Raw genomic sequence first — 12,120 nt, forward strand, 5'->3', positions numbered from 1 at the left:
GGTGGCACAAAGCAGATATTAATACCAATATTTAATTTCTTGCAATGCACTATTGCCTATTATTTTAACAGGGCTATTAATTTACTACTACGGCTTTTATTTGAAAGAAAAAAGGAATGCCTTAATTTGTGCTGGGATATGGCCTGATTTTCTGAGGATCTAGCCAATGCTAAGTCAAGATGATCTACCAAGTACGTCTGTAAAATGGATTTTTTTTTTTTTTTGCACAGTTTTCTTTCAAATTTGTAGAATCAACTAAGATAAGCTAGAATCCAACATACTACAGGGTATATACTCTCACTTTTGGCCTCAATATGGGCAAATATCAACCACTTACCTGGTGCAATGAAGTAAATGGGAAAGTAGCTCTCAGAAATAACAGAAACTGCACTGCTGTCAGAGACCCAGGAGAGCGAGTATTCAGATCCATCCCTCTGCTGTGCTGTCCAGCCCTCCACACCTAAAAGCAACCCACAAGTCCCATTTGTCATTTATAATCAAGGGGTTAAGATATCTACCAAGGCATTTCATATTTCAAGTGACTTGCTTTCTTACACCAGCTGGATCAAAATCATACTAAAACATGCAGTATGCCTTAGTCTTTACCAAAAGGCAGTATCTTTTAATGTTGTGTGTAAAATGCACTGATCTAACTGTGAAATTCTATTTACTATATGTTTATGTTATAGTATAAATTACAGTGTACATACAATAATCCACATACCTAAAATGTCCTAAAAGTAATTAAAAATCTTCACTAAAATAACCCAGCTAAAAAAAACACAAACACACACACAAAACATTATTTGACTTTGCATTTTACTATCCCTCTACTATGATAGAATGATGTTTCATTATTGGGGAGACTAAACTATAAGCAGTAAATGAGTTAAGACTGCACGTTCCAGTAACATATTTTTCCATATAGCCTTAGCTCATAGCTGGTGCATTACAAAGAGGTAAAGTGTTTTCTCAGTCAGCATCAGGATTATTGCCTACTGCTGTAAATAGAATAAAGGTTATCCACTCCCTCAACAAAAATTGTACTGAGCACGTAACTTGTGCAGCATTCTACAGAGTACGTTTATCAGTAAAGCTTTTTACATGAACTACCATACTTTATTCCTTGGTTTAAGCATTTACCAACAAAGGCAACTGCATTTTTTTATCATGACAAAGACAAACAAAATTGCAAGTTACACTGTAAGAATGCAAATATGTTTAGTAGTTTTCAGGCCCAGACTGTGGATTCTGGCAAATGCCAGAGGGGCTGCTATAAGATGCCATAGGCAGTCACTACTTATTGGGCTGGTAGGGGGCTAATTGGGTCTCTGTGTACTTAAAATGCCAGGGCATAGTCTAAATCTCAGTCAAGACCTCAAAGGGATATTATTTAGTCAACACAATATATCTTTATAGTCCCTGTCTAAGACTAAATATTCAATCTTAGATTGTAAATTCCACTTGGGCAGGGCTGATGGGAATGTATAATCTCTGTAAAGCAATGCATAAAATCACTGTTTCTATATAAATAACAAACAAATACATCTAAATGGCAGCAGATTAGAAGATTAAAACCAGACTAACTATGCATGACTATTCTAAAAAACTGCAGGCCTCTTACTTTAATAACTTTATACAGTTCTGCAAAATGTTTTTTACTAAAAGTATACTTTCTTTTTAAGGGGTAGGATTCGCTTTAAACTAAAAATATGTTCTAGAGATGGTTTACAAAACACTGGAATTTGCAAGAGCTAAAGGTGCTACAGAAGAGTAGGAATAAAAGCAGCGACCCAAGAATGGAATGCAGCATGTGTAAAGGTGGTAAGATCTTTTAGAAGTGATAAGTTGCTTATTTATGGTTTGATTACACTGGAGGACTGGGGGGTTGAAAGTGTTAGGAGTAAAATCCTGGGAAGATACACACCACTCTCAAATGTGGAGACAATGCTGCTGACACGGTATCCCTCTGCACTGCTACACACTGAGGAATGACCATAGCAGAAGCACGGAGTGCAGCCACGTGGGTTAGCCTCATCCAGGTGGAAGAATCCAGGTTTACACCTATGGAATGGAAAAGTAAACAAATGGCTTATAAAAAGAATGAAAACACTTTCTAGTGTAAGTACTAGTTTATAGCTAAACACTGGTTTACACAATGGATTATGCAGCTCTTCATACAACTAATTCATTACCTCTCACAGTTGAATCCTTCCACATTATCCTTACAGCTACAGCGGCCCGTCTCTACATTGCACTCGTCTGTGCTGCCGGCAGGATTACAAGCACAGGGCCTGTGAAATGCAACATGAATAGATTTTAGTGCGGTCATGTAACTGATGGTAAACTACAGGGTCCTTCTTGCAATCATACAATGCATTCTTTGCATCAAGTTACATTCTTTGAGTTTCTGTGTATGTTTTACCCTATTTTTTTCTCTCTAGAAAGCTTTGCATAGTCTAGAGGAGCTAAAAACACATCCATACACTGAGCAGTTACTGTTAAAGATGCATAAAGGAAAACAGAAATTCCCTATTTACAGCACTACTTTCAAACCATGTTTTGCCTGTAGAACCTTTTTGTTCATGATCCAGATCTCCTTATATTAGATCCCACAGGAAATGAATTAACTGTCTTGCATAAGAGTTGACCTTACTCCATTGGGCAGGGCAGCCATTAGCCTGTTGAAGGATCTCATCATCAATTGTGTAAGGGCAACATTAATGCAGGATGGTTAATTAATTCTCTATGTGAACTAAGCTAAGTTATCTCAATGTTTCTAGAACAATGAAAATAAGTTGTGCAGGCAAGACATTGCTTAAAATTAGTGATATAAAACATTGTTACATGCAGGGTCAGGTAAGAGAAAGAGCTTGGCATATCAAATATATGTAATTTGCCCAGGGTCACAAGTAGGTGCCACAGGAAAACTAACCAGGGTTTCTAGCATGAGATAATACATAGAAGCTTAACAAATGTTACTAAATTAAAAACAAATGATACATTTGACTGAAAGGAGGACCTCGACCTAAAGAATTAAAAACTGACAAAGCACATCCCAGCCTCTGGCACTTACCTGCAGCCAGCTTCAGTAAGAGAGTGAAAGCCAGGCTGGCATCTATCACATTTCTCCCCCATCACACCAGGTTTGCAGCTGCAGCGTCCATAGTTGTCACACTGGGTGCTAAGAGAGCCTGCAAACATAGTCGTGCAGTGTAAGTACTTTGTTAATGAGTAGCAGGCAAGGCTCATACTCACCTGCCACCCTTCTGCAGCCCTGAGGTAACACTTTCTCAAAAAACATGATTTTTATTTATTTGTAGTAACGGTCAAATAAAGGTATCCACAGCATGGCCCAAATAAAGAACAGGGTGCATGATCCTCGGAGTTGCTGAGCAACCCTTATTCATGCAACTATTGCTTTAAGGGGCATTTCTAGTCTATATTAGGGATTTTGAAAAGTAGCTTAAATCAAAGCAACCAAAGTTGTCTGTTTTATCCAAGAATTCTGTCATTACTGAGAAAAGGGTAAGATTAAATTGAAAACTAAGCACAAAATGAGTGTGTGGATTTGGATGCATCTTCCATTCCAAAGGACACATCCATTAAAAAAAACGACAGAAATCTAGAACTATAAATAAAACGTTCTCAAAGTGTAAACTTTATAAGTATGTACAATGAACCTAATATAATTTAATCATAAAAATGTCGAGTCCAACAAGGAGTGCTCTATATATGCTCAGTCAGATATAAAAATGAACCACTTTATATATCATTTTCATCTGTTTCATCTAGATCAGTGCTGCCAGCTAGCAGCCCATGGGCCACATCTGGCCTGTGCCCCCCCCCCCCTCCCCCATCAGGCTAATGTGAGTGCTTATCTTTGTGTAAACGTTAAATGGTATCAGAGATTAACTGGTTGGCCCTTGCATTGTTCACACCTCAGATTCAAGCTGTAAACCCCTGTATTGTTCACACCTTTTAGTCCCTGCATTGTTCACAACTCAGGCCCCCGACTATAAGCGCCAACATTGTTCACACCTCTTACTGTAGGAGCAGTGCCAGCATTGGGTCACCGTATGTACTGCCTTGCCCTATGCTACCTGTGTGTGCCATACTTTGCCTGCCCTATGCTGCCTGTGTGTGCCATACTCTGCCTGCCCTATGCTGCCTGTGTGTGCGCCATACTCTGCCTGCCCTATGCTGCCTGTGTGTGCCATACTCTGCCTGCCCTTTGCTGCCTGTGTGGGCCATACTCTGTCTGCCCTATGCTGCCTCTGTGGGCCATACTCTGCCTGCCCTATGCTGCCTCTGTGGGCCATACTCTGCCTGCCCTATGCTGCTTCTGGGAGGTGAACCTGTTGTTCTGAGAAATGATTAGCATTTGGAAATAGTCATATTGTCCCTAAGGTGTGTAATTATGTGCTCGGGGTTGCTGTGCTATCCACAGGGGAGGCATATAGGTATGTGTTATTAAGACATAATAATCTTCTTTCATGTATGAAGGAAGGGTGATATCCCTGCAGTGAGCACCAAACATTTGGGTTTTTGCTGTGCTACCATTTCGTGGGCTCCTGTGATGGGTGCGGCTTGAAGTGGGTGCACTTTTAAAAAGGAGACTGGTCAAAACTGGCTTCCATTATCAGCCCTCCACCATGTATAAATACACTTATAAAAATAAAAAGGAATGAAGAGAAAGTGGGTGAATTTTTCTGTGGTAAACTCTCTCACCTTTTGGAAAAATCTGCCCCTAATAATCTTAAAATTAATGAGGTTTAACTACAGTGAAATGATGTTACCATATTCATTTTTCTAATAGTGTACAGTCTGTAAATGATTTTGTTTCTTTTCTGACATATGTGAAGGGTAATAATTTATTGCAAGTGTATAGTGCCTGGGGTGTTCAGACTTGCAACAGAGCCTGTCTCCTTCCATTAGATTCCAAAAAACTAAAAATAACAATAGTTTCAGAATCAGGATTTAGGTTTGTTTAACCTTGACATAGCCTGTGTGGTGTATTACTTCTTATTTGGGCATCCTGCCTCATTTGGCTGTGCAAAGTAGTGTTTGAGTGCTAAGGCCTGTGAAACACTGGCCCCTTAAATGCTGCTGTAATTACTGACTGAAATCAGTTTTTAAAACCATTTGAGTCCCTCCTGTGCTCCAATATTTTAAGGTTATACCAGAGTTAACAAATAGATAAAAAGCAATGCAATTGCACCTCAAATAACATCCTAACTGGACCTAAAATGCGAGCTATACCATCAACTGTTTAGGTTCTCTCTGTTAGGGCAAATTTTGAAAAAATGTACATAAAGTCAATATCACACCAGTCTTTTTGATCACAGCAACTATACCAGGGAAACTATCATGATAAATATAGTGTGTATAGGGGCTGCACAGCCTCTGGGGTACAATGAGGTAAGCAGCACAATAATTTTTAAATTCAAATTGTATGCTTTATTAAGCCAGACCCTCTTTACCTCTTAGTTGTTATTTTTGTATGTAACCTATGTTGAATGTATACACCCTTCTGATGGACAGCACTATGTTGCAATTCTGGCATTCTTGCTTTTTCATGCTCCCTTTTAACTACTAACGACTAGGCAGCATAATTTCCTAACATTATAATGGCAAGGCTAATGAAGGCATTTTGATTAACATGCTTATTGTTCTATGAGATACCTTTAACACCATTACCCACAACAGTTTATGATGGGACGGGGAGAAGAAATGGTTTTCATTTAAGTTTATGCTCGGTATGCTGTCTGAGGCAGATCAGTGGCACCTAGAGCTATATATGTCTTTTGGATAAATGATGTGCTTATAATAGGTCAAAGTGTGCATGCCAAATCAAGCCATGAGTATTTAATCCTTTCATGCAATTAACACTTACCAGCAAAGTAAAGCAGTTTCCCTAAAATGTAAAGTAATGGTAGTGCCACACGGGGATATTAGTTGCCTGCAATAAATCTTTGCTATGTGCCACTGCCGTATGGGTAAAAACACACAAAACTACTAGTACTAGACTAGACTACAAGTCATGGCTACTAAAATAGATAATGCTGATCTTTTACTGATAATGGTCTCTATGTGTGCTTTAGCAGAGGCAATTCTCAGTATTGTCTATGGCAGGGTATTTTCTTGAGTTTAGTAGCCATTAAAAAGTAGCTGTTACTAGTAGCTCAGTGTCTCTTCACCCTTAGGCATGTAGGCATGTTAGGCCCTGGGGCCAAACGATCGAATTCTGCACGCGGCAGAATATCGGCCCCTATAATCGGCCCGTGTATGGGGACCTTAACACTGCTACAATCAAACCTGTCACATGCTCTGTCAAATCTGGCCTGTATACAGTCACAGAACTAGACAAAACCACAGGTTATTATTATTATTAACCACATGTTAATATATATATATATATATATATATATATATATATATATATATATATATATATTACATGCCCCGTGCTTAGTTTTAACCTTAGCTAAAGGCTAACTAGTGTTACCAAACTGATAATCATTCTGTGAGGTCTCTTTGTTTAAAAAGACAGCAGGAGACTTATTTACAGTGCTGTGTAATTCTTGACACCACCCATTCAACAGGCATGTTTACTGTACAGCTTATTTGTTTGTAGACCCTAGGGACATTTTATCATTTGGGAAGTGAAAATAAACTTCATGTACATTCACATCAGAGAGGAAAAACACTTAAAAGTCCAGTGTAAAAAGGATGAATAGAGGTAACATCTGAGCGAGATACAAACGGAATGTAATTGGACAGGCCTGACCATTCCAAGCATTTTTTCCTTTGCCTAACATTTTAGAATAAGTCTAGGTGCCACAGTAAAAATGTACTTAGGTTAAGCATTTTGATAACTGCACATATAGTTATATTCTTTCATGAGTGACTATACTAATTAGTACACTTACCAACTGGGTTGCATTGGCAGGCATGGCAGGGCTCATTGTTGTCCTGACGATAATAGTTCTCACGGCATCTCTCACAATTTGGGCCATCAGTGTTGTCCGCACAGCCAGTGCAATGTCCACCATGTCCTGTAGATCGGTACAGTTCTGGATCGAAATAGCACTCCTGGGAGCGTCCATTACAATTACATGCTGTAGTTAAAAAAAGTGGGGGAAGGAGAGGGTAGAAGGATGTCAGTAATGTACACTGAACACATTAAGGAAAAGGACGTTATGTTATGACTAACTACAGAAATAGTGTTTAGGATAATAACTGTAAGGACATCCGTATATTGCTTAAGATGAATATGCAATTTAAAAAAAAAAAAAAAGCAGTTCAAATAAAAATATTCACATAGCAGAAACATTTATAATACTGAACTATTCTACTAGATTTGCATGACTTTTTTGCTTACTATTTAATGTGAACCTCCAAGTTTATAGACTACCCTGTGTTTTATATGGAGGGGGCTGTGAAAATATTTTACACAGCCTAATAAAGAAAGGCCCTACTAATCTGTCAGTTAGATGTGTTAAATATAAAATATGTTGCTGAATAGTAATAGATCAGTGTGATGTGCTGTACTGGCATGAGAATGGATCTGTTGTCAAGTCCTCTGTCATAACAGCATTCGCCTTCACATACTAGCCAGGTACCAATACAGGACAAACACTGTTCCAGTGAACCGAGAACTGCGTGGTTGTGATATCTGAACTTACCAGAAAAGCAATATAAAAAAAAACAAAAAAAAAAAACAGCCAGAGCTCTGGCATCTGTCGTAAAAAGGTTTAATGGAGTCAGCAACAATTTTATAGAAATGTCTCAGACTGGGCAGACCTGACATGTTTCACAAACGCATACATGATGACAAGTTTAAACACTGGGATGGACACCAGAATGTTAGAGGTCTCTGAAGAAGAGTTTTCGCTTCACAAGCTGAAGGTTCAGGCCTTTCACAGACACATAGCACTGCTGGGTAAGCCAATCTCACTTTAGTGTGCATATACATGTAGAAAATTTTGATTTATTACTTTACAGGAAAACTATACCCCCAAACAATGTAGGTCTCTATAATAATATATTACATAAATAACCTCATATGTAAACCCTGCTTCATCTAAATAAACCAATTTTCATTAAAAAAAAAACTTTAGTAGTATGTGCTATTAAGGGCTGTAACTACTTCCTGGTAGAGCTGCATTATTTCTAGGGAGTACACAGCCCATTACTAAATGGTGGATCAAAGGAAAGGAAGTAAAAGGGAAACATTAACTAATAAATATATTCCAGTTTGCTGAGATTCTTTAATAGGTCACTTAACATAATATAAGCTTTCGGGGGGGGGGGGGGGGCAAGTAGAGCCAAGTTCATGACATCAGTGGACAGGGCATGAAGCAATGGGCATGGATTGGTGAATTCTGGGGTCATGCCAGCAGAGTTCTGTCTGGGTTACCCAAAGTTTTGTTTTATTCTGTCTATTTTCAGTCAGCATAACTGGCAGTATTGCATGCAAAATATTGCTTACATGTTACATTTAAGTCTAAAGACTTTAGTGTCTGAGAAAACCCATCAGAACTATATAGAGAGGTGGTCATTTCCAAGAGTAGGCAGTGCTATTACTATTATCTAACTGATAATAATCGAACTGACCAGTGATCCCCAAACAGTGGCTCGCAAGCAACATGTTACTCATTAACCCATTGGATGTGGCTCACAGTGGCCTCAATCAGAGGCATAATTTTAAATTGCTGGCTTGGAGACAAGTTTTGGTTGCATAGAACAAAAAAAACAAAACAGGTATACTGACAAACAGAAGCTCCTGTAGGCTGCTAGTCCATATAGCAGTTACCAAATAGCCAACAGCAGCCCATATTTGGCACATGCCAGGAACTTTTTTTTATGTTTGTATTGCTCCCAAATCTTTTTATCTCTGAATGAGGCTCAAGGGTAAAAAAAGATTGGGGAGCCCTGGGTCACTTACGTAGACACTCGTTGGGACTGTCAGCAGTCGATCTCCTCCAGGGCCGGTCATTATAAAAGGGTAAGCATTTCTCACAGTCACTGCCAAAAGTGTTGTGTTTACAGTTGCACACAATCTTCTCAAACTCATTACGCACACACTCGCTGGCGTGGCCATTACATTTGCACCTGATGCGGAAAGACAGATAAGTGAATAAAAAGGCACAACAGCTAAAATCTTAGAAAACGTCAGAAGTTCAATAAATGGCAGAGACTAAAGGCACTTACCTGCCCCCGACAGCAAAGTCAGAAATAGCATAATAATAAGACTTGAGCACTTTGGGGTCGCTAAAAACTTCATCTCCAAATGTGTTTAATCTATTCAGGGTCACTCGGATATCTGTAGCAGTCACCCACTCCTAAAAATTATAAAGAGACTGCATTCAACATTATGTCAATCATTTTGGATCCATTTAACTATCTTGGCTAATGGAAAAACAATCTTATATTAAATAATGTTTCAACAGAACAATATATGTTTTTTGTGGCTCTCATCCCTATTCCCCTCCTTAAAAACTGTAAGCTTTAGTATAGATTTGCGTTCTAGTTTACCTGTAATACAGGACTGTTGTCAAAGTTGTATGCACTGGGTCGACCTTCGAGGGTAGAAAAGGCTACATTGCCCCCTGTTAATGGCGAGATGTCGCTAAATTCATCAGTACAAAGAGCTTGTTGTTCATCCTCCCCAGTGCGGATGAAGCCTCTATTGAACTTTTGGTAGGTTTTCTCGCATGAGCCACTGTAGTACTGGTATGGAATCCATGGGCCATCCTCGTGTGTTCGCTTGTACAGTGCAAAGCTTTCAGGCCGACTCGTGTGGAACTTCAAGCGTACATATGTGATGTCAAAGGCCTTTCCTGCAGAGAGAAAATTGTAATAGTGAGGGAGTTGCTGAAACGCTAACAGTTATATATGTGAATAAGGTAAGGAAAGATAAGACATTCCAAAAAAGGTTTACATTCCATCTCTTAAACTTTATCACTAGAGAGCACTGGATGGAAAAAGCTGAAATAAACAAAGCATAAAACTACCCCGCTAATTAAAAAAAAAAGAAAAAAAAGAAAGGTACGCAAGTTAAGCAAATGACAGATGAAAAAGAGATTCAGACAGGGTGTTAGCTGGGAAGGCATCCACCCCCACGCAATTATTTCACAGAACATCTGGAACAATGGGCCAGCACGAATGTTCCCAGGATGAGCCGCACAGCTGCAAACCAGCTGTTTTATTGTTGATTTATGGAACAAAATAGACAAACAAACAAACCCGCAACTCATACGAGTTCCTGATATTAAAGCTTCAATGTACAAACTACAGCCCTGCTTGAGACTAATTACCAGTTACACCTCTTCCTGCTCTAGGGCAGTACAGATAAAGGACTATTTATGAGAACATTATGAGCCTTACTTTTTCAGACAGACCTTGGAAAATCATGTTTTACCACAGACTGTGTGCTATCTACAGCAAGGGATTTTGGGTAGTGTAATCAATGAAGGGCAAGTTGGCGTGACAAAAAAGGAAGGTAAACAAAAAAGCTTTTCCCAGGCGATAACTGATCAAACAGCACCCCAGGAGTGGCACATATCCTGATGTAACCTCATAATAACCCCTCACAATATGATTCTAATTAATGGCTCCTTGACTGTGTTCATAGCCCTGTCACACATAAACTGGCTCCCTGCAGGTAATGCATCCCAGCTCCCACTTACAGTACAAATAATCCCTTCTGGCGCCGGAAGTGGGCTATTCCTAAACAAAATTCCAGCCACTTCACAGAAAAGTGGGGGTGGAGAAGGAGAGAGAAAAAGGAAACAGGTGCAGAAAAAAAAGAAGTGTGAGAAAGGAGAGAGAAGATACAGCGGACAGGATACAATTACACAGAAATTGTTCAACGATGCTAGTAATGTTGCTTGGACCTGTCAAACTTAGTCCTGAATTATCATAGGACAGCATGGGGTAGGTGCATCTGCTTATAAATGAAAAGAATATAGAGCAAAACACAACAGTTCCTCATCTTATGATATACTGGACAAGGTAAGAATTGTCAGAGTACACTGCAAAGATGGAAAAGAATATCAAACGAATGCAGTAGTTTGACAGCAAAACTTGTAAAAATATTAAAGTACTAAAAAGTAAGAAAAATGCTACACTGCTAATTGGGATATGTAAAACTCAAAATAACCCTAATTTCAAAACTATTGTAGCCTGTTATCCTGGATAGAAACTGGCAAAGCCAGACAAAACATTAACCAATAACATTGTAATGTGTTTTATTTGCCATGCAAGGCAGCCCCAGGTCGTATTATTATGTTTCTGCCAGTAGTTCCTACAAGTTTAAAATTACAGAGCAAGAGAGGAAGTGGTGAAGATATAGGAGGAGGAGCTGCCATCAGGCCTTTATTAATGGAGATGCAAAGACTTCTAGACACATACACACATACATACATACATACATACTTTACATTTTATGGGTGATAGACACTTCATCTTGGTAACTTGTTTGTAAGGGCAGCCACCGTCTTAAGCCCGCAAGGGTAAGCATATGTAAGTGTTCCTTCCAGGTCTAGACAAGGGAGCTGCCCCAGTGAAGCTTACTCATGTTCTGTGAGTGAAACCACACAACGAAAATGCTTTTGGCTTGCACTTTGATTCTTTAATTAGCACGTGTTTATTTTTAAGCTCAGTAAAAAGCATCTGCATCATATTAAGATCATACAGTAGAGAATAAGTTACTAGTTATATAGTGCGGTTCATCAAGGCCTAAATGCTGGGGGAGCAATGTTGATGACACTCTTAGGCCACCCCAATAGCCTACCTATATATTATAAGGTCATACCTGAGTAGCATATCCCTAGGAGTTTACTATATGTATGCTCCACCTGTCACTGAAAACATGAAGTGGATTTGGGGCCAAGTGTGCATTTTCACCCCAAATTCTGCCCAGTGTTTAGTAACAGGCAAATTCCAGCTCTGTCAGAAGGAGGCTAAAGATAGGTATTTGTGCAATTAGCCTAAGTGCCAACAGAGGTAACAGTTAGATAGATGTATGTATAGCTTTATTTATATTGTGCTTCTATGTGTGTATTATTATCCCAACCCCAAGTAAAGTTAACATGTATTGAAGTTATTGACAAA

General features: G+C 39.0%; 1 protein-coding gene across 1 annotated transcript in view; it reads right to left on the reverse strand.

Annotated features, from left to right (window-relative positions):
* Positions 1-12,120, reverse strand: part of lamc1 (laminin subunit gamma 1) — a 74,180-nt gene that overhangs the window by 27,892 nt on the left and 34,168 nt on the right. Inside the window, 8 exon segments of the mRNA NM_001097190.1 lie at positions 338-460; positions 1,928-2,064; positions 2,196-2,294; positions 3,077-3,194; positions 6,933-7,121; positions 8,951-9,117; positions 9,217-9,347; positions 9,541-9,845. Of these exon segments, the coding sequence (NP_001090659.1) occupies positions 338-460; positions 1,928-2,064; positions 2,196-2,294; positions 3,077-3,194; positions 6,933-7,121; positions 8,951-9,117; positions 9,217-9,347; positions 9,541-9,845 (1,269 nt within the window).

Source organism: Xenopus tropicalis, chromosome 4, assembly GCF_000004195.4.
Source record: "Xenopus tropicalis strain Nigerian chromosome 4, UCB_Xtro_10.0, whole genome shotgun sequence".
In the NCBI taxonomy this organism is placed as follows: Eukaryota; Metazoa; Chordata; class Amphibia; order Anura; family Pipidae; genus Xenopus; species Xenopus tropicalis.